The 23,467-nt window shown below is 47.9% G+C and overlaps 7 protein-coding genes across 7 annotated transcripts; 3 read left to right on the top strand and 4 right to left on the bottom strand.

Moving 5' to 3' along the window:
- Positions 1-306: 306 nt before the first annotated feature.
- On the bottom strand, positions 307-1,969 carry RhiXN_01139 (Nucleosome assembly protein (NAP); the record flags this gene model as incomplete). Its single annotated transcript, XM_043320958.1, has 9 exons — positions 307-384; positions 454-561; positions 620-804; positions 861-978; positions 1,028-1,236; positions 1,285-1,477; positions 1,533-1,687; positions 1,744-1,815; positions 1,864-1,969. 9 exons carry the CDS (start codon positions 1,967-1,969, stop codon positions 307-309), a joined length of 1,224 nt encoding a protein of 407 aa, XP_043179970.1.
- A 566-nt stretch (positions 1,970-2,535) lies between these two features.
- On the top strand, positions 2,536-7,403 carry RhiXN_01140 (mucin 2, oligomeric mucus/gel-forming; the record flags this gene model as incomplete). The annotated part of the gene is made up of 4 exons (XM_043320959.1): positions 2,536-2,769; positions 2,855-3,138; positions 3,195-5,363; positions 5,417-7,403. 4 exons carry the CDS (start codon positions 2,536-2,538, stop codon positions 7,401-7,403), a joined length of 4,674 nt encoding a protein of 1,557 aa, XP_043179971.1.
- A 985-nt stretch (positions 7,404-8,388) lies between these two features.
- RhiXN_01141 (uncharacterized protein) lies at positions 8,389-8,739 on the bottom strand (the record flags this gene model as incomplete). The annotated part of the gene is made up of 2 exons (XM_043320960.1): positions 8,389-8,556; positions 8,614-8,739. The coding sequence occupies 2 exons, from the start codon at positions 8,737-8,739 to the stop codon at positions 8,389-8,391; spliced, it is 294 nt and encodes a 97-aa protein (XP_043179972.1).
- A 516-nt stretch (positions 8,740-9,255) lies between these two features.
- RhiXN_01142 (glycoside hydrolase family 128 protein) lies at positions 9,256-10,461 on the bottom strand (the record flags this gene model as incomplete). The annotated part of the gene is made up of 8 exons (XM_043320961.1): positions 9,256-9,387; positions 9,446-9,553; positions 9,608-9,706; positions 9,770-9,858; positions 9,913-10,100; positions 10,153-10,191; positions 10,245-10,305; positions 10,365-10,461. 8 exons carry the CDS (start codon positions 10,459-10,461, stop codon positions 9,256-9,258), a joined length of 813 nt encoding a protein of 270 aa, XP_043179973.1.
- Positions 10,462-14,638: 4,177 nt separating this feature from the next.
- On the bottom strand, positions 14,639-19,740 carry RhiXN_01143 (vacuolar protein sorting-associated protein 35; the record flags this gene model as incomplete). The annotated part of the gene is made up of 15 exons (XM_043320962.1): positions 14,639-14,862; positions 14,934-15,065; positions 15,139-15,247; positions 15,308-15,417; positions 16,432-16,654; positions 16,709-16,855; positions 16,908-17,360; positions 17,420-17,539; positions 17,611-18,049; positions 18,098-18,252; positions 18,307-18,747; positions 18,816-19,107; positions 19,160-19,466; positions 19,516-19,612; positions 19,666-19,740. 15 exons carry the CDS (start codon positions 19,738-19,740, stop codon positions 14,639-14,641), a joined length of 3,324 nt encoding a protein of 1,107 aa, XP_043179974.1.
- A 424-nt stretch (positions 19,741-20,164) lies between these two features.
- On the top strand, positions 20,165-21,316 carry RhiXN_01144 (uncharacterized protein; the record flags this gene model as incomplete). The annotated part of the gene is made up of 4 exons (XM_043320963.1): positions 20,165-20,620; positions 20,670-20,745; positions 20,800-21,050; positions 21,110-21,316. The coding sequence occupies 4 exons, from the start codon at positions 20,165-20,167 to the stop codon at positions 21,314-21,316; spliced, it is 990 nt and encodes a 329-aa protein (XP_043179975.1).
- An 814-nt stretch (positions 21,317-22,130) lies between these two features.
- Positions 22,131-22,431, top strand: RhiXN_01145 (uncharacterized protein; the record flags this gene model as incomplete). Its single annotated transcript, XM_043320964.1, has 2 exons — positions 22,131-22,325; positions 22,387-22,431. The coding sequence occupies 2 exons, from the start codon at positions 22,131-22,133 to the stop codon at positions 22,429-22,431; spliced, it is 240 nt and encodes a 79-aa protein (XP_043179976.1).
- Between the last annotated feature and the right edge of the window lie 1,036 nt (positions 22,432-23,467).

Genomic DNA, 23,467 nt, shown 5'->3' on the forward strand with positions numbered 1-23,467 from the left:
TATTCTTCTACGCCTGCTTCTTCATAGATAGACCTTGTTATCCAACCATCACGAGTTCCGATGACGCACTAATTAAGTAGTTGATCAACGGATCAACCGCACTTCAATTTCCAACACGCCTTGGCAGCCTTGCTCATAACTGTTCGCACGCCATTTACCAAGCCCGAGATGACAGAATACTATTGTACGAATCCTATGTATAGACCAATCATATAAAACGGAAAACGGAGGAGAGAGCGAGATGAGATAGAAAAAGACGTATAGTTCATTCGCACATTTAGGCTAATTAACCGCCACGCATAACGTTCATTGCTGCTTGCACTCTTCGTTGCCTTGCTTTCCTCTCCTTGAAGGCGAGGCCCCGGGGCCAGCATCGAACGAGTCCTATATTACTAATGTTTGAACAATATATTTTTTTCTGCGCTTGTTGGGACCGAAATGGTGGGAACGTACCTCATAGTCATCTTCATCCATGTCCTCGTAGTCATCATCATCTTCGATACCGGCAATATCGTACTCGAGGGCTTTGCCCGTAAAGTAATCGATTGCACGAGGGATAATCTACGGCAGTGGGAGTCGGTTGGTTAGGAAGCGAGGAGCATGGAGAAACGGGGCGTACGCGTTCTTTCAAGTCTTCCCCAATTTGGTAATCCAATTCAAGCTTCTCATCGAGCTCCTCCAGTAACTCTTCGTCCACTTCGCCATTCTCAATTTGTTCTGGCGTGGGTTGAGCTGGAGGGCTGAAAAAGTTGAAGAACGAAGGGACAGAGTGTGAACGGCGAATGAGACGGGTGCGGTTCGTCGCTATTCAAACCAGTCAAGTCAGATATCCGAAGGTGAGTGTCAGGAAAGGGGCGTACTCTTGTTTCGTTGTTTCTTGATTTCGATCGCTTTTGTGAGGTCTTTGTCCTCTTTCCATTTGATCTCCGATCCTACTGCACGGTCATAAATGTAATCACCCGTGTCACCCAATTCGTCCTACATCTGCAATTAGCACCATGTCACTAGAACAACGCGATAAACGCACCTGGTAATGGTAGCTCTTCTCCAAGGTCTCGTTTTCAAAGTACGGGTTTGGGGCAAAGTCGAAGATGAGTTTGAATCCAGGTGTGGCTTCCGAGAGGTACACAAGCCGGATATCCGTGAGATACTCGAGGGCAGCCTCATCCTTCTCAGTGATGAGGTCCGAAAGGCCGTCATGGTTTCGAAGGACAGTAAGCCAGAAGTGAGGGATACCTGAGCCATTGGATTAGTTCGAGTCTCCACCCACACAGAAAGACATACCCTTGATAGCCTTGTCTTCTTCACTCAAGTTCTTCTCGGCTTCCTCCCGTTCCAACTTAGCAGTAGCGGCAGCCTCGGGATCATCCTTTTCGCTCACAGCCTCGCCAGCTGCGATCTCTTCAGGGGTAGGCTCCGAAGCACCGAGCAAGATCGCTTTCCTGCGCTCGAAAATAGGGGTAAATTTGAGAAGGTACTAGTCCCAAAATCGGGTCAGCCTGCGTTAGTCTGGACACGAGATCGGAACTAACCTTCTTCTCCAGTTCGAGCATCTCGCGTTTGAGCTCGTGCTCGATCTTGCAGTACTCTGCATGCACACCCTTTAATCCCTCTACACGCCGTGAAACCGGGGCTGGAAGGACCTCAACTACACCACTAGGGCGGAGGTTCAAGTTTTGTAGCTTATCTTTGTACGCGGTAATTCAACCACTATTCGGAGATGATTATGTTGTAGATACCTACTGATGAGATCATGCCCTTGTTGTTGCTCGGCTTCGTCCTCCGAGATATCGGGAACAGTGGGACGCGAGAGGCCTGTTGCGAGTCAACACGAAAGCAAGAGAAAAATGGAATAAAGCTCACCAAGAGAGATGGGGGCAGCATTAAGAGGTGTGTTAACCGGCGTTGGGGCAGTATAAGAGGCCGCTCCACCACTGATAGGTACCGACGATTGCTTGTCCTCAGCCATACCGTACACTACAACTCAGTTGAGAAAAATCAATTGATCGATGCAAAGCCACGAGACACTTACAAAAACACTCGTCAAGGAAAAATTAACTTGGAGATGTTTGGACGCGGATGGATCTAATATCACCCTGGCACCTGGTCACGTGACCGAGTCTCACCCCTTCCACGAGTTGAAATTAGGTCTTTTGTATGAAACGAATTGCGGGTCGAGGCTAGCAAGGTTCTTTTTGGGGAACTAATTTTGAGGGACATGTCGATGTTCTATCTTGATGGGATAACGTGGACAAGGGGAATAAGTGGCTTGTTATGGAACAGGCATCTTGATTAATATCACGTGACATTTGAAGAGCAAACGGAGCCCGCCTTGTGTATCACCCTGGCGATCACCTTTGCCCGACTCACACGGCTTGATTAGAGACTGTTCGAGACCATATCATACCCCAGTCCGTAAGTATGGAGCAAATATAGAAAATTCAGCGTTAATTCGGTTTACTTTCTTTATCCAGCAAAGGCGTTCATTCCTGATCCAGTCATCATCGAGTTGGCGTCGCAGAGATACATGGAATCATGACTAAACGACGGACTCGTGAAGACGACGACTTTGCGCTAATCCCGCCGCCGTCAGCCCCGATAGCAACGATCAAGTCAACATCACATCGCTCAATTGACGCCGACTACCCTTCTACTCAATCACTAGCGCCGGCTTCGTCTCCCCACCAACCATGCGTTACGGCCTCCACCTCTCGCCATCCATCTTTCGGAAGGTTCAGTTCTGCAGGCCCCAGAGGCCGAAATGCACTTGTAAGCTCGTTATCCACCTGAAGCTTAATTCAAATCCAAAACAAACGTATGATCCAATTGTCAATCTGTGCGTCATGATATGTAGGACAGTATAGGGTATGCTCCTGAAAATATCCCCACGCCACGGACGACTCGACCGTCTTCTGCTGTTGGAATTACCAAAAAGCGCCAAAGAGGCTTGAAGTTGTTACCGACAGCCAGCACATCGCCCATTCGTCCCAAGCTACCTTTACTTACTCCGGAGCCTCCCAAACATGCTTCCACATCTTCGAAGTGTGATGAAGAACCTGACGACCACGAATATATAGTCGATAGCTCGGATGACGAAGGGCCTGTTCCATTTAATTTACAGCCGAAAAGTCTACCAAGGTTTGTTTTTCCGTTTTTCCTGCTTTCAATGGACGTGTTTTAATATATTTAATTAGGTCATCGAAGATTGCACGTATCAGTCAAAACATCCCATCAACACATCCCAGTGACGACCGCACAGTTGCCCGGCCCAGTGCTATTTCATCTCCCTCGCGCCTCGATTCTGGTGCCGTTGCCTCGTCCTCTCGTCTTCCTATAGGTGCGACCCCAGCACGTCGCAAATACATTGCTCCACGCCTTGGGATCACCCCCGCGCGTCCGGTTGCCACCTCGTCTCGACCTACTACCACCCCAGCACGTCTGACCAGGGTGGAGACTCCCATCGATCCTACGCCTATACCACTCAATCTCGTACCCGCAGCTCAAACCCCGCGCCAAGTGAACTCCCCGTTCCTCCCACCTGCAAATACACCTGGCTCTCGATCCCATTCGTCAGGATCTTCCATTTCTTATCGCCCGCTCGCAGTTCATCTGGAATCGGGTCGATTATTCCAGGTCAATCTTGCCTCCTCGTCCATTAGGCCCAAACCTCTGTCTTCACTTGTTGAACTCGCTGCAGGAACCAAACGCGGCCCAGGTTCTAAATCAAGGTCTCCGTCTACGGGTCCCAAACGGCCCCGAATATCGGCTCCGAGTCCCCCTATAGCCGAGGATATTATTGTCGTTTCGAGTTCAGATGATGACATAATGTATGAAAAGGGGCCGAGTGCGGATGGACCAGAAGGCAGAGACGAACGAGCAGACGGGGAACAGGAAAGGGAGGAAATGGAAGGGGTGCGAGAGAGGAGGCCACCGTCGCCGAGCCCGTCGCTGGGCGATTACAGGCCCACTCCATCGGATTCGAGGTCACGATCGCACTCTGCCTCGTCCGATGTAATATTGATTGGATCTCGGCCCCATAGTGCATCTGAGCGACGTTCGAATCGAAAGGCCTCACTGGACTCGAACCAAGAGGCGCAGAGTCATGGTCCTGGCAAAGTCGTAACCAAGCCGACTGCAACTTCCCCTTCTGGAGAGGCGCCTGGAATACCCCCTCCTACCAAGGGCGCACCTCCGTCCACACCTCGCAGTCACCGTTCGTCGTCCAGCGAACAGCCCCGAATTTCTCGGAAACGTGCGGTGCGGCGAGTGGAGAGCATCGAGGACTCGGAGCCTACTACTAATGAGACTGGAACTGGTCGTAGAACTAAAAGGGGCGCTCAGGTACCCGAGCCGTCACCTTCGCCTGAGGAAGGAGACGCTTTGTCTTCGTTGAGAAAGCGGGCGGAGGCTTCCTCTTCTCGGCTTTCGGGCCCTCTACCTGAGCGAATGGAACGAGCCACTCTTTCGCCCAAGAAATCTTCTCCGCCTGTGAATTTAGGTTCGCCTCCCCCTTCCCCTCACTGGACCGGAAACCCTCTATTTCGACCAGCCACGACGTCCGTGTCTAGTCTAACCGTATCATCAAAGGATCGTCTACTTCGCAAAACACTCCCAGAAACGGCTACGAGCCGGTCCCGACTTGGTGAGACGGAACTACCCCCGCCTCGCGATGTTGAGCGTCACCCACCCCACGATACTGCCCAACCACCCAGCCCCGGGCCAACCGAAACTCACGATGATGACCCTCTTCAGTCGATGTATGATGAGCCCATTTGTCAACTGCCTCAGTACCGGGTCGTTAGACCGTCGCATGCCGCTCCTTCCTCCCCCGAACGGCCTATCCGTCAATCTATGGCACCCTCGTATTCCAATTTCAGCTACATCTCCAGTATGCCGCCCCCAACCATAACATCGGTGCTCCCTGCTTCTCGCCCCGCCGTTCGTCGCCTACGTATGGATTGCGTTCTGCTTCCCCGTGCATCTAAAGCTACGCGCAGGGCCTTGGAGCGTTTCGTACGGAAAGACAAGGGGAAAGGAAAAGATCCCTCCGAGTATCCTTCACAACAATCGAGTGCACCCACATCCCAAACGGGCGACCCGTCAACTCCAGGTTCGACGTCCCAGGCGCCAGCCATCAAGTACCTCGTGATCGACCCGCAGTTGGCTCTACCCTCGCATTACGAGTATTTACCCCCAGAGATTGAGGAGAGCTCGGAAAAGTATTGTCATTGTTGTCGAACTCGCTCGATAGCTGGAAGGATCAAGATGCGATGCGGAAGTATGACAACTCGGCGGAAGAAAGGTGTTCCGCATGGAGAGGCGCATGAGTGTGGGCTGTATTGGTGTCAACGATGCATTGCCAAGTACGCTCGATTTCTATTTCATTTTGGAGATACTTAACTCATGGCCAATCCAGACACGACATTCCATTCAACCCACTTCTCGAAAATTTCCAATGTCCGCTGTGTACTGGAACCTGCGAGTGCGATGTTTGCCGTCGTGAGCGAGGGCAAGAACCACTTGGCCGACGCGCGATGAAAACTGTCAAGGTGAAACCCGGAAAACGGTCATTGGACGCTTTTGTCAAGGGCAGAGTTGCGTCGGGCTCGGGTTCGAGAGTGTCAAATCCCACAGCAGCCCCATCCGGACCGATTGTTGAGATGTCTCATTCCACTTCCGCACTACTTGATCCACTGGAACCATCCGAGTTAACATCGACTCCGTTGAATCCAGATGCCAGGACCGATATCGGTCCGTCGACCACGGTTTCGGCCAGAAGAGTCTCGGCTCCCACGATGTGGTACGGGCGACGCCCACCCCCTCACCTTTGTCATCGCCGCGCATCCGAGGGGCATGCCGTTTCGACAGAAGCGCATATATTCATCCCCCGCGGTCCGAGAAGGTCGGAGTTGGCTGTCGACACGACCCTCGAACAAGTCGACGAGTCACTGGAGTACTCGGATGGATACGAGCCCGAAAGCGAGGGCGACGAGTTGGCGGACAATGTCGAATCGGCCGTGGAAGATAGGCACCAAGTGTTTGAGGGGGATTATTCTGCCGTGGGGGATGCTTCGTTGCTTGGTGCCGACTCGGGTACGTTTGAATTGGGTATAGAACATGGGCCAGACAATTCGACGCATGACGCGGTGGACGAAAAGCTCGTGGATAAGACGGATGAGTTAGAGGTCCCAACCAACTCAGCTCGTGTAGTAGCTGAGGATGGTATGGCCGGCCCGGAAGTTGTATCTGAGTCGGGGGGGTTGACAATCAAAGAAGTGGTGCCTTCTATAGCGCATACACCAACTGGTACACCGTCTCCCGCTACAACCGAGGTCCTTATTGGCGCTCTTGCCTACCCTCCCTCAGATTCCGATGGGTCTCAAGCTAATGCGCGTACACCAGTACCACCAGCTCCCGAAGATATCATTCCCATCAACGCCGGAACTCTCGGTCCTCCCACCCTCGCCGGAGTTCTCGACGATGCGCCTACTGCCGGCATTCTTGGAGACGTCCCGGTTGAAGCATCGTGCGGCGCCCTGACGGAGATTTTCAACGAGTCAATTCACAGCCTCGCCGAAAGCGATAGCGCAGCCCTCGTACATGATTACGGCTCGGCATCGCTCAGTCGACAAACTTCTGAAACGGACGAGTTTCCATCGACCTCGGAAGCCGATGAGCCGCGACTGAGAACTCCCAATTTCGACCTAGTCCGGGCAGAATTCATCGGGGATTCCATCGAAGAACCAGAACTCAATCCAGAACTCAACCCAGCCCTTGGCCAACTTCACCCGGAAGGCACGTTTGCCACCGTACCTTGTATTTCGAGGGGAGATGGCGGGGATTACACGATATATGGTTCGCTTCAAGACATTTCGTTATTTAATGGTGTGACGGATTGTTCTGACGATACACATGGCATCGCTTTATCTTCCCCCCAGAGTGAACCCGGTCCTGCTGCCTGTGGATCCTTATCGGAATACTACACCCACCCTCGATCTATCGCTTATTTTTATCATCAACTCGAGCTCGAACCGCTGGGCATTTTCGAACTTGAAGGATTCGAATCAGAACTTGAACATGAGTCGGACTTGGCGCTCGGAACCGATCCCGAAAGCGCCAAGAGTACTACTCTCGAAACACCTTCTCCCTCACTCGAGCCTGATACCCGTTCCAATTTGGGGGATATTCGAAACCTATTCGATACCCACACTGACGAGCCCCGAACCAACCCTTTCATCTTCCCTACCAAAGAGAATCAGGCTCGCGTACGAAAGATTTTGCAGTCCCAATTTACTCAGAATGTTGAACCTGACAGCCGAGCCACACGCAGTCGAACAAGAAAATCAACGATGGAACGGGGCAAATTTTTGCGCTCGAAACGATCCTATGGTGTGGATTCGTAAAGTCCCTTCATCCAGTCATAAATTTTAGTGTAGCCTGTTGAGCATGTTATTTTCCTCCATGCGCCTGCTTACCTGCAACATCGCGGTTGTATCATATACTATTTATCACTTCGTTTGTATTCTTGAGCTTGTTTTTCGTCGTAGGGTACATATATGCTTTGAGCTTTTCGAGGGCGATAATCAATTTTTTTGCGTGTGCCTTAGTTCTACTCACAACATCGAGTATTCTGCATACATACAACAGCCACATGCTCGAGTCAATATCTTAAAGATGTCGTTGTTAAACTCAGCGGCATCCAACATATCATATGGATAACCATCACGATAGGTATACATCCAAGTCTATTTACGATGATATCATCTATAACTCCAAAGCGGACTCGCCCTAGGCCTTGCTCATGTTGCAGAAGTATCAGTAGTGCCGTTCTGAACCAGGTTGTCTCAGTAGCTTGACCTGTTAGTGCCACTATTAGACTTTAGCACGTACATTCTCGTGCAATATGGTAATATTAAATCTCGTATATCAACAAATCTGGAGTATACTACTATCGATACCGTTGTCCCGTGAGGGATTTATTTCAGATCAACCGCCACCACCTTCACGCCGTCTGTCTGTTGCCTCCTTTTCTGTAATAACCCAGGTAACTTAAAGCTTGCGTTATAACCCAAGGTTATTAGTACTATCGAACGAGACGCACCGATCAGCACGTCAGTTTGTTCGATGCTCGCACCATGCAAGGTATCGAGCGTTGGACTCTTGCTCTTAATCCATGATCTATTCCGATGATATGTGGCCAGCTCGAGGCCGCTATCGTGAGATATGCACTTGATAGTATGCCATAGAAAGGGTAGCTTATACTAAACGAAACTAACTTATGTAGAGTCGAGAAGAGTCCTTCCATTTGAATTGCTCGCCGGTTGGCATGCTGAAAACTCTTGATCTATCGAAAAATAAATGACCACTGCCAACTTGAGTCATGTAGACTCACGTAGACGCCTTCTTGAGCCGGGGAAATACGTCTTTGATAGCATACGACTTATCATCTATGGTAAGCATACTGTTTTTAAATATCTTCCATTGGATGGTGGCTATGACCTGATCGCCCCTTTTGATTGTTGTTTCCCAGTTGCTCAGTCTGAAGGGGGTCGAAATCTTAGAATCAAAGCAGTTGTATATAGATATGTATTTGCCTCACAAGAGTTAACGCACCTTGTAAGCAGCGTTTCCGATAGGGCCCGTGAGCGCTGTGTTTAAAGGAGAAACCTTGGATGAGGTGTATCTGGTACTCCAATAAATCTTCATTCCGAGCAAGAAGCGAGAGACCCACACAGTCATGGTCGTCTAAATGTTCATGCAACTCCCTTGATGATTCGTTAGCTGAGATGAGCCCCACGAAAGAGCTGATCCGACGCCACCATCATACTGCGCAGTTTTGCGCAGAGCCTTGCTTTGATAAGAAATTACTGTAGCGGTACTGTTTTATGAAGATCACACAAGAGGGTCATTAATTCGGACCTGTTGATATTGTAATCTATATGTATGGAATACCGAATAATTGAATGGAGTTTAGGTGGCTGTGCACCTGTTCAGGGCCACAATGGCTTTAGATTCCGAATAAGGCAGCTTTACAAAGTCACAACTGGATTCGTGAAATTTATCTCGTGGCTGACAACCCGGTATATTAAGCATGGTTTCGTGCAGACAGGATGTTTTGCGAATCCGATAGACTAAAGCTGGATTCTCCACATCGGTAATATCACGTAGGTCTTGAGCAAAGTGTGACGATTTCGGAGGTATTCAAACATTTGTATTCTTCTAATTCTAGTCATCATATGCATTAAAAGTTGCAATCTATCCACGATAAGCAATACCGTTGGCAGAAAGGCTTCCGTCATCGTTATAGAGGGAGGAACCGGTGCCGACCTCGCCGCCCCCGGTGTTAGCAGAGATCAGAGACGGCTTGCTGGCACCAAAGACAGCATACTATATTAAAATATTGAGTACTTTAGCTATTTGCGTTATGTGTGACTGTGATACTCACGTAAGAAACATAGGAAGCACCATCAAGGAAGGTCATGGCCGACTTGAGGAATGCAACCTGTTGATCACGACTGGCAGGGCTTTGAAGTGCGAACTCCGAAATCATCAACTACCAAAGGCATTAGCGAGAAGGCTAGCTGAACCAATTGCGAGTCGAACACACCTGGTAATTGGGGAATCGGTTGTGGGCATTCTGAACGTGGGTCTTGAATTGGTCGAAGGAAGTGCCATACCAATGGATATTGACATAGTCAAAGTAGCACTAACAGTAAAATGAAGTCAGTTTATTAGTTTCAGAGCCTCATCGGAATCAATTCAAACTTACTCGCCCGGCACAGGCGCTGATGAAAGCAGCAGCCCAGTCAAGCCCTTTGCCCGCGTCAGCGCTCGAACTAACAGATGGAATCGCCTTCCCTGAATTGAATGCTTGTCAGTCCTGAGCTACAAGTTTATACGAATTCTACTAACTGATTGCAAGAGGGTTTATGTTTGTGATATACCAATCGGCGGCAGATGCAGGCGATGTGCCGGCAAGATCGGGCTCGTTCAGTGATAAAACGGTATTCCAGCCGAACTGAGCCGCTCGCGACTTAAGTGCTGAGAGTGGCGAAGATTCACAGTCCCAGCACCCTTGCATGCCCATCCAGTTCATGTTGCTATATGCGTCGTTTAGTCCACTGACTCTGAATGTATGAAGGATTTACTTACTTGGTGTTTGCGGGTTTCCAGGTTTCCCAGTTGTAGATCCTAGGATTGGGTGAGATTAGAATAATTCGATGGATAAGTATAAAGTAGTCTACCATTGAACATTACCATTGCCGTTAGCGAGCAACGTAGGATTCAGACCTGATCCCTCGTTATCTATCCAAGTGATGAATTAGTAAAATGGTGACCATCATATAAATACCGAAGTGACTTACACCAAGGCCAAGCAAGACCACGCTTGCCCGCCAAAGCACAAGGAGCGGCAGAAAGGAAGGCTATAGTTAGAGTAGTAAATTTGGACACTGAAGACATGTTAGACTGAGCAGACGTTAGATTTGATCAAACAGTTATAGGGAGGTAGCACCACACATAAAGTTTTGGCTCATACTATCCAGTTTATATACCTTTTCGGCGAGTACGAACTAAGGCACGTATCCACGCTCGGCGCGGCGCGTACACAAATTTCGGGGTATTCGGGGACAGATGGCCCGCCTAACGCGCTCGCGACCGAAGCAAATGACCGCTAAGTGAGTACATAGGACATGGGACATTGTGTCCTTCCCTTTAGCTTCCCACGTATTGAGCTACGATGATACCATCATTCTAGTAGTAATTATCTCATTTGGATGCGCCGATACCAGGCTGTCTGTGTTATAATTAGCTCATGGTACCAACAATTCATCAATCACTAGCACTGTTGGATCACAGTGGTGATGGTCTTATAGTCGTCCAGTTTAACCTGGGACAAAAAAGTTCATAGATGAGCATAGGTCAAAAGACATTTATTCTGTTTTATGGGATTAGTCGTGAGTGATGTGTTCAGGCTGGTGCATCTGTTAAAGTGTCGGAATTAGAAGGCCCTCCGAAACTTGAGATATCGACGTTCGATCTACATCACATGATCAAGAGGGGTTGTTCTCACATGGAATATTCCTCGGCGTCTTCCATCGTAACCTAAGCGTGACCGAGGTCCACAGATTCCTACGGTATAAGCTCGCAATCGCTTGCTTCCCATTATTGTCCCTCGTCCCAACCGAACACTTTATCTAACATCCGAATTCTTCTATGTCTGATACTTCCAATCGGCTATTCCAAGCGATCTGATCCACATTTTTAGAACACCACAGAAGCTGCGGTCAAAATCTGTTTGCCATGATACTTCCATTCTCTGTTAAATTGACTTTTCTGGCATCTTCGTCTGATATTGCTTGCTTGTATTCACCGCCAACCTTAACTGGAGTTTTGATAAAGGTCTTGGTCCATACTGCTTGTCTTTATTCTCGAAGATACAAAGAAAGAATTGTGTTGTGGCCCAAGGTATTATGGGTATATACGCCAACTTGTGATGTTGCTTGGCATATCGCTAAACCTCCAGCTCTCCGGCCCTCTCCATATCATCACATTCGATATTGGCTTACTGTGAAATCAGCCATCCTTCTAGTTTTTGTAAGCTGTCGTTGGCCATCCGTTTAGTGTCTGTAATGCATGTCCATCCACTATCTGGCCCGCATTATTCGTGAGCTTTTCTGTCGATTGAATGACCCCGTATGATACTCAATAATCTCTATAGACAGTCCTTAATATTAGTTCCCCTATTCCTTCCGTCAATAATGGTGGAGGTCCCGGCTTAGAGTGTGAAGACATTCGATGTTCCTGGTGGTCGGAAGGCCGGCCGCACTTGGAGTCGCCGAAACTGTGATTTTTCAAGTAACCCTGACCCCAACTCATGCTTGACAGGTGGATGAAACGGCGGTCTGCATTGTAATTCTCGTAATGGAACTGGCATTCCACTGGCGAGCGTTGCTAAATGGACTTTGAGCGCTGCCAATGGGCTCGATTGGTACGATATTGGGTCATGCTCTCCACGCTTGCCAGTGCATTATGCATTCTAATATGAATGAGAGTTATTGGTGAGTTTGGTAAACAGCTACAATCTGCCCATGCGAATCTCCAATAATGTTGGCTGCAAAGTTGCTGAATGCGCAGCCAACCTTGGCCTAGACTGCCCGCTCCTCTCAAGGGACCATTTGATAGCTCTGGGTTCTCCGCTGGGTAAAAAGTATGATCTTTTTGAATTATTTCTAACAATATTCTGCTCATACAATAACTTAGTCTGATTGCTTATAGAATATTGTTTACAAGCAGAGGTATCCTCTAACACCTTACCATAGCCCACTCGCATCGATAGGCTCAGCCTTAACTACCAATCCGGCCAGCTACAAGCAATCGCTACATTCATAATTGGTAGAATATATAAATACAGTATTGGACAAAACCTCTCACAAGATTTTTGAAATTTACTAGTAGTGCCCATATCTCAGTCGTCCTTGTAGCTAGCAATATGTATATACTACTGAATGAGAGCCAGGGGTCGGAGCTATTTATCGAATGCTCAAACGTGTAAATTAAACGAGTTGTTGGGGAGATATGGGGGAAACAATGTCATGGTAGGGTGTGAGAGGTTTTGTCCCCAGCAGTTCTTAATCTAAAAACTCTACCAGTACTTCTCCCCTATGAGGAGCTGAAACAAGGCAGCTATATATTTATTTAAGAATGTATTTATACTATTTTACTACAGAGTATCAGCTTGAGAGCTGCTTTGCCCATGGTGGGATAGGAAGGGTTGTATTTGGGGACTGATTATAAGAGCATGCTCTGACAGATGACTGACCACACTTGGGTTGCTACTTAAGCTACTCTGTGCAGCTAGATGAAGTCTAGGATAACTGTATGATATAGCTTTTAGGACACAGGAACCCCAGTATAGAGTGCTAAAAGCAAGTGAAGGTGCATACACCCAAGGATTGATTCATATATTCAGGTGCTACTACCCACAGGAAAAGGATAACCAGTTTAAAAATTCATATATCAAAGCTACCTAATATGTGGCAGATAGGTAAGCTGCTATCAAGGTAGTGAGTAGCCTCAAAAGGGTTTTAGGGCCAAAATAGTGCATTTTAAGTAGTTTTAGTATGGAATATGGATATTTTGGCCCTAAAACCCTTTTGAGGCTACTCACTACCTTGATAGCAGCTTACCTATCTGCCACATATTAGGTAGCTTTGATATATGAATTTTTAAACTGGTTATCCTTTTCCTGTGGGTAGTAGCACCTGAATATATGAATCAATCCTTGGGTGTATGCACCTTCACTTGCTTTTAGCACTCTATACTGGGGTTCCTGTGTCCTAAAAGCTATATCATACAGTTATCCTAGACTTCATCTAGCTGCACAGAGTAGCTTAAGTAGCAACCCAAGTGTGGTCAGTCATCTGTCAGAGCATGCTCTTATAATCAGTCCCCAAATACAACCCTTCCTATCCCACCATGGGCAAAGCAGCTCTCAAGCTGATACTCTGTAGTAAAATAGTATAAATACATTCTTAAATAAATATATAGCTGCCTTGTTTCAGCTCCTCATAGGGGAGAAGTACTGGTAGAGTTTTTAGATTAAGAACTGCTGGGGACAAAACCTCTCACACCCTACCATGACATTGTTTCCCCCATATCTCCCCAACAACTCGTTTAATTTACACGTTTGAGCATTCGATAAATAGCTCCGACCCCTGGCTCTCATTCAGTAGTATATACATATTGCTAGCTACAAGGACAACTGAGATATGGGCACTACTAGTAAATTTCAAAAATCTCGTGAGAGGTTTTGTCCAATACTGTATATTCAGACACTGAGCGACTAATGCGTCAGCCAGATGAGTATCATGGGAAGAAAAATGCAGTATTGCCTTTTTATTTGCAGTCACTGCCCAACATCTGTGGCCATATGTGGCGAATTGCTTACCCGTATTACTGGATACACTAAAACCAGCAGCCGCTATTATGGACATTGAGTTGACGCACGCCATAAATCTATAACTCAGAAAGCTTCGACATATTCTGCTACTTCAAGTTTTTTGCTGTTAGTAATAGTAAAAACTTGATATCTATTTTTATATGTGCAACATTGATATTGTTAGATTTAGCTGTCCCAGGCATCATTGAATTCCTTGAAGAGTAACCCCACTTTGGGGAATAAGTCGCTTAGAGAAAAGCCCACGCCTTTCATCGTAAGTCTATCACTAACGAACACATCACATTTGATGGTAGCCAGCACTTGGCCATTCCGGCTGACTGTGGTCATGCTTCAACCGAATCACGAGGGGTTGGTAACTTCGAGCATATGCGGCCTGTTTAGACCAGGGCAGATGCTATCACTGGGGGCAAGCGCTCCATATACGGGTGCTTTATTCAAACCATTGAGGGTGGTATAAATGGGGGGGGGGGGGAGGTTGAGAAAGAATAGACTTAGTCTGCTAATTTTTAGCTAATGACACTCCTATTCCCAGCAAAGCGATATACTCGGAGCCAGTTGACGAAGATGTCCTTTGATTTTTTCAATAAACGTCCAATTAATTTGATCTTCTCAACTTGTGAGTACACCTCCATAGGTTCATGACTGGGAACCATACATTTCTGGTTTAGATCTACGCGCTCACCGTGTACTATGTATCCATATCAGCGGAAGAGCCAACCCAATGGCCAGACCGCCAAGAAATCCGGTCTCGCCAACCTTCCTCACTACCTGTTGTGTCCAAGAACCGAGCGTTTTCCCAAGCCTCTCTGCTTCCATATCTATATAAAACACTTTGTGATCATCCTTCACCGGGCCAGGCGGCAGTCCAACGAGTTCACGACAGAAGCGAAGACCAGGTAAACCTTAACAAATAGTTGACGAAGCGCGCCCGAAGATCAGCGTGATGAATCACGTTTCCGGCCAATATACCTACCATCAATAGAGCGTATGTTCTCTTGTGCCCAGTATTCCTTCATTCCGCGTGGGTTACGGTCGTCCTTTGTAGGATCAGAAGAAGAAGGTATAAATTCAAGATGTGAGAGTGGATTGGTCATCTCGAATCCCTCTGATACGAAAGTGTTATCACGGAAAGGGCTCTTAAAAATTCAGTTGAGCGCAACTAGTATGGCCTCACAAACCTTTCTCGTTGGCAAATTCCTGGTCCAGAGTTTCAAGCCCATCCGTCCAATCTTGAAGAATAGTGCGTTCGCCATCGGGCTTGTAGAGTGGAACCGAGAACCCACATGACTTTACATGCCATAATCAGCGGTGGAAATGAGAACATTGGTAATTTTGAATATCACCTACAGTCCCCACTTTATGAACATCGACCACAACTGCCGCACGTGAGCCGGGAAGGCGCTCTTCCACTGGAACAAGTTCATTGTAGCGAGTTGATCCCAATTCGTAGACATTTCCTAATAGAAATAGATTCCAATAGTTAGATTTAGTAGACATATATTCATAGTTCTGTAACAAACCTGTTCCAAATAGCCGGCAAATCCGTGGTGGCCCTTCGAAAGCATTAAACCTAGCGTTTATTCAAAAGCTGCTCCCAAATTAAAATAGCATAAATCGTACAATACAGTTATTCGTCCATTCTCTTGAAGATGCGCGGCAGTCTCAACACCCAGTGTTCCACATAGATTGATGTTAGTTGTGTTCCACATTGATGTTGATGGGTTTACCTGAACCAGTCAAGTCTTGATAGAAAAATGTCTTATTGTCTATGATCTTGAATGTGCCCACCACTCCTTTGGGGGAGACATTGACATGACCTTTGGCACTCAGTGGTGCAGTGGCGACCCAGAAACATCTCTGCTCCTGAATCCATCTAATAAAGTCAGCTTGAGCATTGTATTCAACGAGTCGATTATTTGTGTTTCGGGGGGACAGGTCAATGGATCCATCCTAGCCTACTACGGTATATGCACGGCAATAAGGTCGGAGTCATTTTATACAGCCAGCATAGATGCAAGCGAGTTTCATCAGTTCAGGCCAAGGTGAGATCAGGAGGTGAGGTGAGGAAAAGGAACGACTCGCGACAGCTCACAAGCATACTCGACTTACGAAACTAAATCGCTCGGAATAGTGTCGTAAAATTTCCCCATAGTGATAGTACAAGATGTTGCGATACCAGTAGTTTGACAATCAAATTTGCTCTGGGTGGTGGTCAAGGTACAAACAGGACTTTGAGCCCATATGGGTGGCTTCTCCCCCTGATGCCCGAGCGCCCAGCGCTTCACAACGTACATAAAGATCAAAATGGATTACAAGATTCCAAAAGGGGAATTATATACTTGCACAGGCAAACAAAGATATCCTATCATGTCCTTCTATCATGTTCAGCGTGAACTAGCACGTTCATTTGACCGGCCGTACTTTGACTTCATCTCCGCGCCGTTATTTGTGACCTAATTTCAACAAGGCACCCGTAACGCCATCTACAGGCTCCCAGGCCGAGTCCCCTTCACCTTTGCGCGATTCAATGTATAGGAGAGTGCGCTTGAAATGTCGAAGAATCATATCGGCTGTATGCACACCCTCAACGAGGCCGGGTGGAGACCGTGAAGTAGGATGAAAATCGGGGGCAGAGATTGTATCCACGTTGGATGCAATAAGCTCGATAAGTGAGTTGATGTACTTTGGCGTGACCTGACCAAACCTTGGGATCGAAATCATGTAAATCCAAGTAATAACATCACGCACCTCTTGGACTCCGTGTTCGAAATAGTACAGATACTTGTCCAAAGCATCCACGTACAGTTGGACAGACACGATCTCTTCGAAGCAAGAACTCGCAATCCTAAGGGATTTTTGCAAGCATTCAAGCACGCGTTTACCATCTCTCCTCGGCTTCAAAACCCATCAATCGGAAATTCCACCAAAGTGGAAGATTCAACCATACCTTGCGTTCTTCCGCGTCTTCACCCGCGGTTGCGCCTTCCGTTTCGACACCTTCAGCATCCGTCTGCCACCACATGTGACTGGCGAGCATCACTGCTGTTGCCTGGTGGGGCTTCTTCAACAATTTGGCTCCGTGGACCGCGGCTTTAGTAATCAGAGTATCATAGTTATCTTCTCCAAAGACTCGGGCACCTTGGAGAGTACCAATAATCAGTGCAATAGCCTGCAGCTGTGCACGCGACTCTGATATCGCATCTTCGTATACTGTGAACGCCTGGACATAGAATTCGTAGGCGAGCTCTTCAAAAGCTGCGCCACAAGAGTCGCATACTTGGGCCGCGAGGAGGAACAAACGTAACGCGGTATCTGGTGACTCGACGGTGCTAAACAAAACCGAAGTTAGTTGATGAATAAACTTGAAGAGGGTAGTGACACGGTTGTGCCAGTCGATCTCCTAATTGATTTGGGCCATATTAGAATATAATTCAAGTCCAGACGACATGAAACACTTACGAGATGTTCCCGCGCTTTGAATCTCCTGGCCAGATTGATGGCGGAGATGATGAGTGGCGGGAACGTGTATCGCATCCTAGGACCACCCTCCGCAAAGAACCTTCTCGCAGTTTGTAACAGCTAACCGCCCCCCCCCCCAGGGTTTTCAGTCCTTGTCCCCTCGGCATGGCATTCATGCAGACAAAACTTACCTCAAATTGTACGTCCAATGCTTCGGCCCTGAACAGGTGAACCATCCTCGCGACCCAGCCCTGTTCTTCCGCTATATCGCCAGAAGGCATTCCAGGCCGTGCTCCCATCATTCCAGAGTTACCACCCATCGGGCCCGCACCGCCAGGACCGGTTCCCATTCCCATCCCAGCACCCGCATCACGTTGGTCCCGTACAAGAACATGACACATTTCAAGTACCCCACCCACATCGCTAGGTTGGTCAATGATGGTGTTGTTCTTGAGAACACTCGCAACCACCGCATGGGCAATCGCACGACGAGTAGCAAATGGTTGGGGCGCAAGAAGTGCGGTGTAGTGCGGAAGAGCGAGTAAGGTGAGAACAGAAGTATATGACGTGATCGGCGCAAGAAGGAGCGAAAGGAGATTGGTTGTGGTTTGAGTAGTGTGAAGGTCGGGGCTGGTAGGTGCTAGGGTCAAAATACGAAATAGGGCTGAGGAGCGTTACATGACTTGCCTGTCCTGGAACTCGCCAACTTTGGTCTGCGCAAAGGCCAGCACTTGATCTACATATTCAAGCCGGTCTGGGTAGCAACTTAGTGCGAGATTAATCAACGAAACAAGTAGCGCTGTAATGTCTTGTATTGAGAGGTCCGGCCGGGCCTATCCTCTTGGCCATCAGATTCGAGTACAGGAACACGATCAAAAATAACTCACCTTGATCAGTTCCACTACTTGTTGCCAAAACACCTCGAACAACTTGACATCCTCTGGAATGCCTCTGAACTTCTTCGGCGGAGTGCCCTCCTTTTCCTTCCCTTTGCTTTCATCCACACCAACAGCAACGCTGCCATCTCCGTTCAAGCCATTAACGCTATTCTTGCCCCAATCACTCGTGCCGCTCGGACTTGTGGGCGACGCGCTCCCTCCGTTGGCTTCTCGTGCTCGCCGAACCTTTTCTGCCAGTCGTTTTGCAGCGGCCTCTTCCTGCTTGCGTACTTCTTCAGGATCTTCGTTCTCGGCTTCTCGCGCAGCATAACTAGCGAGGCGATCAATTAACGCGCTGACGATCTGTTTGATATTAACTTTGGGATGCAATTTAGCAGTTGCCGAGAGGAATTCAGTAAGAGTATGTAGGTGGAAGTCGTCAGTGAATACCTATACGATTAAAATATGGAGTAAGGAACCTGTGTTAAATTTGAAACCTAGGTGCGGCGGGAACGTACTTGGATAACAACTTCCATGAGGTATTCTTGTGCAATTACATCCTTGCAACTGACTATTTGCTCCAAGATGCTTGGAAGAATGAGGGTGCGGTACATATTTAGATCTACGCCTTCTAGCTGGGAAAGTCGAACAAGGTTGGTTCCTACGAGGATTCGTAGCTCGCGACGCTCCATTTCGCGCTTTTCTCGCTCTCGCGAATGCCCCTGGTGCTGAAGCCGAACCCAGAGTTTATTCATTTCGATGAAATTGGTGAGAACGAATGTAATCGAATCGTGCAGGTTCCCAGATTCACTGGATCGCAATTTCAGTCAAAAATGTGAAAACGGAGTACGAATATGCATACGTTTGTCCATCCCCAACGGGTAAGTGATCTCGTGTTTGTCCGCTCAAGTAATGGCGCAAAAATAAGCCACGGGTAGGATGCTGGACACCACGAGACATCTCCATCATATCCTTCATGATCTCCTTGACGGGTGCTTCGGGTATACTCATATAGACCGAGCCGACAGTGATCATAAGATACAATCGAGGTACGATATTTCCGGCATACTGAACAAGTTCATAAAGGTCGGCTAGGTGATGTCGCCCAGAGGTGTGCGCGTCGAGGAGGTAATTGGAGACATGCCGCAGAGCGTCAAATACGGCCATATCTATGTAGTAGATGAGTAGCCGAATAGAAGCCATTCAAGACTGACATACATAATTCATAGTACATCTTGGGTGACAAAGATGAAGTGCGAAGTTCGGCAAGCATGGTGCTTGCACTCTTGAGTGCGTCCATGAGCTGGTCATTCTCCTATAGCCCAATATTAGATTTTCACAGCTTAGAATTATATTGACAAGACATACCAGGCACCGTTTCATCTGAACCATCTGTATTTTCACCGTGCCTAGCGCCTCTGTCAATAGCTTTGCGTCATCCATATTGGCTTATACCGTGGGACAACAACAGAGCGTGTGCGATCTGTGCGACCGAAAGAATTTAGACAAGATGGATAGTCGACACGGCCGTATCCTTTAAGAGATTCAACTTGGTTACCAAAATAGTTAAAGTGTGGGATTGTAAGTTTGCCCACAATATGATTCGTGATGTACAGCAATCGTGGTCGTGGCCTACAGCATTGGCTGACGTTAGCCGCCCAGCAATAGAATAAACTCCCCATTATTCGATATTTTACCTGCGTTGTAGTTAGAGAGAGCACTCCAAGTAGTACGAGAAGCGCCAGCGGTGGTTGAGTCTAAGGTCGGGAACTGCGCCTAATTACCAGGGCAGCACAGTCATCCGCGGAAAGGAAATTCCACTTGTCCACCACCACACTACCATATATTCACTTTTATTACATTTATAATGATTGGACCAGCTATACCAGCACATATACTCAAGGGAACCAAAAGTACAGAAGACAGTGAAGAGGAGACAGGGCCTATGCCAGCAGCTGGGCCCAGCTCGCCGCCCAAGAGTACAACACCGCCTGCCGTTACTATTGCAGGACCCGCAATTCCTGAACACCTATTGAAACGCCCCGAAACAATTCAGCAAAATCAAGGTGACGATGAAGACGAAGATGACGATGCATTCATGCCTGCGCTTCCCCCAGACATCGCCGGGACCTCTAAGCCAACTCCCCGACAAATAGGACCAACACTTCCCTCCAGACCACCCCCAGACGATTCAGAAAGCGATGACGATTACGGACCTATGCCACTACCAGCAGGTCTATCTTCTAATGATGACAACGATGGTGTAAGAGAGTTTATAGAGCGGGAAAAGAGGAGACAGGAAAATATCGAGGCATGTCGCGGCGTTGCTTATCTCAACTTGCCAGCCAACCGACCAAAATGACCATTCCTAGGAAGCGAAAAAGCCCAAGGCACTAAAGCGCGATGATTGGATGTTGGCGCCGCCCACTTCAAGCGACTTGTTCAGTTGTAAGGTCCAACTTTACCATCTTGACGCAGCGAAACACTGACGCTCTAGTCTAGCACTTGACCCAACAAAGCTGAAGAATCGGCAATTCTCTCGCTCTACCAACGACAAAAAGGCAGCTGCGTCAAATCTTTGGACCGAAACCCCTGCAGAGCGACAACAACGCTTGGCGGACGAAGTTTCGGGTAAACGAAAGCGTGCTGAAGATGCAGCCGCCCAGGGAGTCAGTGCTACAGCTGACGACGAGGATGTAGCCAAGAGGAGGAAACGGGACCGCGAGTTGAGGGAGCAGATTGAAGCGCACAATGTGAGTATAGTGACCTCATCCACAGTGTTTGTTGGTGTATAACCATACCGCCGGCACAGAAATCTTCTCGAGGCAAGTCGCTTGTCGAGCTGCACACTCCAGCAACCAAAGACCCAAACGAAGCTCCCCCTGGTATCTGGGATCATTCGCGAGACATGGGTCTGACAGGGCGCCTCATGGACGAGAGCTCGCGGCAAAAAATGCTCAAGGACGCAAAGGGGTTAGGAGATCGTTTCGGGCACAGTCGGAGCGGTGGATTCTTGTGAGGAAGGAAAGGAATCAGAGTGGCGTTTGAGATTTGAAGAACGGAGTAGTTCTTTCATTATAGTCCTCCATACATTTCAGAGTACGATTCCATCGGAGCCGCGGAGCTATCCATATGGGTTGAGTTATCTACATGAAGCCGAAGGTTAACGTTCTTCCTGGCGAAGGCGATTTGTGCCTTTCGAAGGCCGGAACAAGCATGAAGGCACACAACGTGCAGAAAACGTCACCATTCAAATCAAGGTGATAAACAAATCCAACCGCATTTTGATCATACGCTTTCCAGATCAGGATGGCTGAAAGAAGTCTTGATAAAATGATTGTCGGCGGTAAGGTCTGGACAATCTGAAAACGCAAGAGCCGTGACAGGAGGGGAAAATTTGACGATATATCGCCACATGGCCATAATTATGCGAAAATTATGCGAAAAGATCGGGATACTAGATCCAGATTATCCCGTTCATATGGACCGGTGGGTGATGAGTTTGAGAGATTACCATGCTCAGTTGGCGAAAATAGATGTAGGCTGAGGTATTTTATATTTTCATTATTCCACTGTCTGACGTGAGATCGCTTCCGAGTTCACCCTGCCTCCAATGGTTCGATCTGGCCGTCGTCCCACGGTCAGCTGTCTGGGCGGGCCCTCCTAAACCCACCATCGACCAGCTTACTTGGACTCTACGACCTCAGCTATTCAAGGTCACAAGACCATTCAAAACTTGGTATATAGGGCCAACCGTACTTGCGACAAACTTAAAAGTACTACCCCACCCCCACGTGAAGATACTTATCCCCTCCACAAGCACATTCCCCATCATGACTAGGGATCTGGCGCCCAATGCTCAAACCTTCCAAATCTCTCAAGCTCTTCACAGAGCAGGAAATACATATCCATTACATAGTGTCCCTAACACACCATCAATTCCTACTCCGGCTGGCCCTTCGTTGACAACTTACTCCAACAAAGGAGGCGTATGGGCATGGGAAGAATGGGGCGTTTCTCTCGGGTTCGTGAACTCCCTTATCTAAAAAAATTTGTGACTCAGTATTACTAACAATCCTTGTGAAACAGGCAGCAAATACTTGGATAGATAAGTCCACTCCATCAGAGATCTGAGGCCGCACCTGGACCCCACGGTTCATCATCTGGGGGCTCTCAGGACGACAAACATCGCTTTGCTTTTTCTTGTATTATATCAACTCCATTGTATGACATACATGTATGAATATATCTACATAATTCCCCGCGGACTACTCACAAACAACGCGCAAACTATTTCATTCTTTCCAGACTCCACCTCGTTTGAATTACTAGTGCCAACCAATGTTCACACCCCATAATTGCGCAGTTAGGAAGTGTCATGTCGCCATGTTTTTTTTTCATAGCGAAAGATTACGTGAACTTCAACCATGGAGGTCTAAGATTAGGGACTGCCCACACGTGCGTGTGTATGGCGGCACGTCAATTTCCATCGTCGGTGCCGAATGACAACATAGAAACTTAACCCACAGCCATTCTATGTGTATACACATATACTATTATTGGCTTATCTCTTGCGCGCATAGGTATTTTCGAAGTTGAGGCTGGTGCACATCCTCATATGAGATAGTTATAGCCGTATGAACTCTTGTCACAAACCAGTTTCAGACCTTCGGACGCATCCAGAGTACGATCAATCACGCATATACTTGCCCTGAGTCAAGTCAATGTCCTACTTCCTCATATAGTATTCCTCTGGAACATTGTTCTGGGCTCACCGGACTAACGTGTACCCGAGATCCAGCCAACCGAGCACTGGTCTTCCTAGTTGACCGAGCCCGACTCGCCGGCGGTGAATGCCGCGACACCATCATATTCCCTTCACAACTCCACATTTTGGTATGCTCGTCACTCCGGTCGTCTCATTCCAGCCGAGGCATTCCGCCATGTATGGCACTTGATTCATCGTGATTTAATGATAAAAGTGATGGTTTCACGCCTGTGACTTGGCAAGCGTGCCAAATTAGGCATCCAAGCTTGGTATATCCCATAAACGATTGCCTTTCAAGGCACACTGATAATGCTTGATGGAGGCGAACTCGATAGAGGTCAGAAAGCCCCTTGCGAAGCATTGGGTACCATATTTGACATGCTCCAGTTCTCGGTATCTAAA

The sequence above is a fragment of the Rhizoctonia solani genome, chromosome 4 (genome assembly GCF_016906535.1).
Source record: "Rhizoctonia solani chromosome 4, complete sequence".
NCBI lineage: Eukaryota > Fungi > Basidiomycota > Agaricomycetes > Cantharellales > Ceratobasidiaceae > Rhizoctonia > Rhizoctonia solani.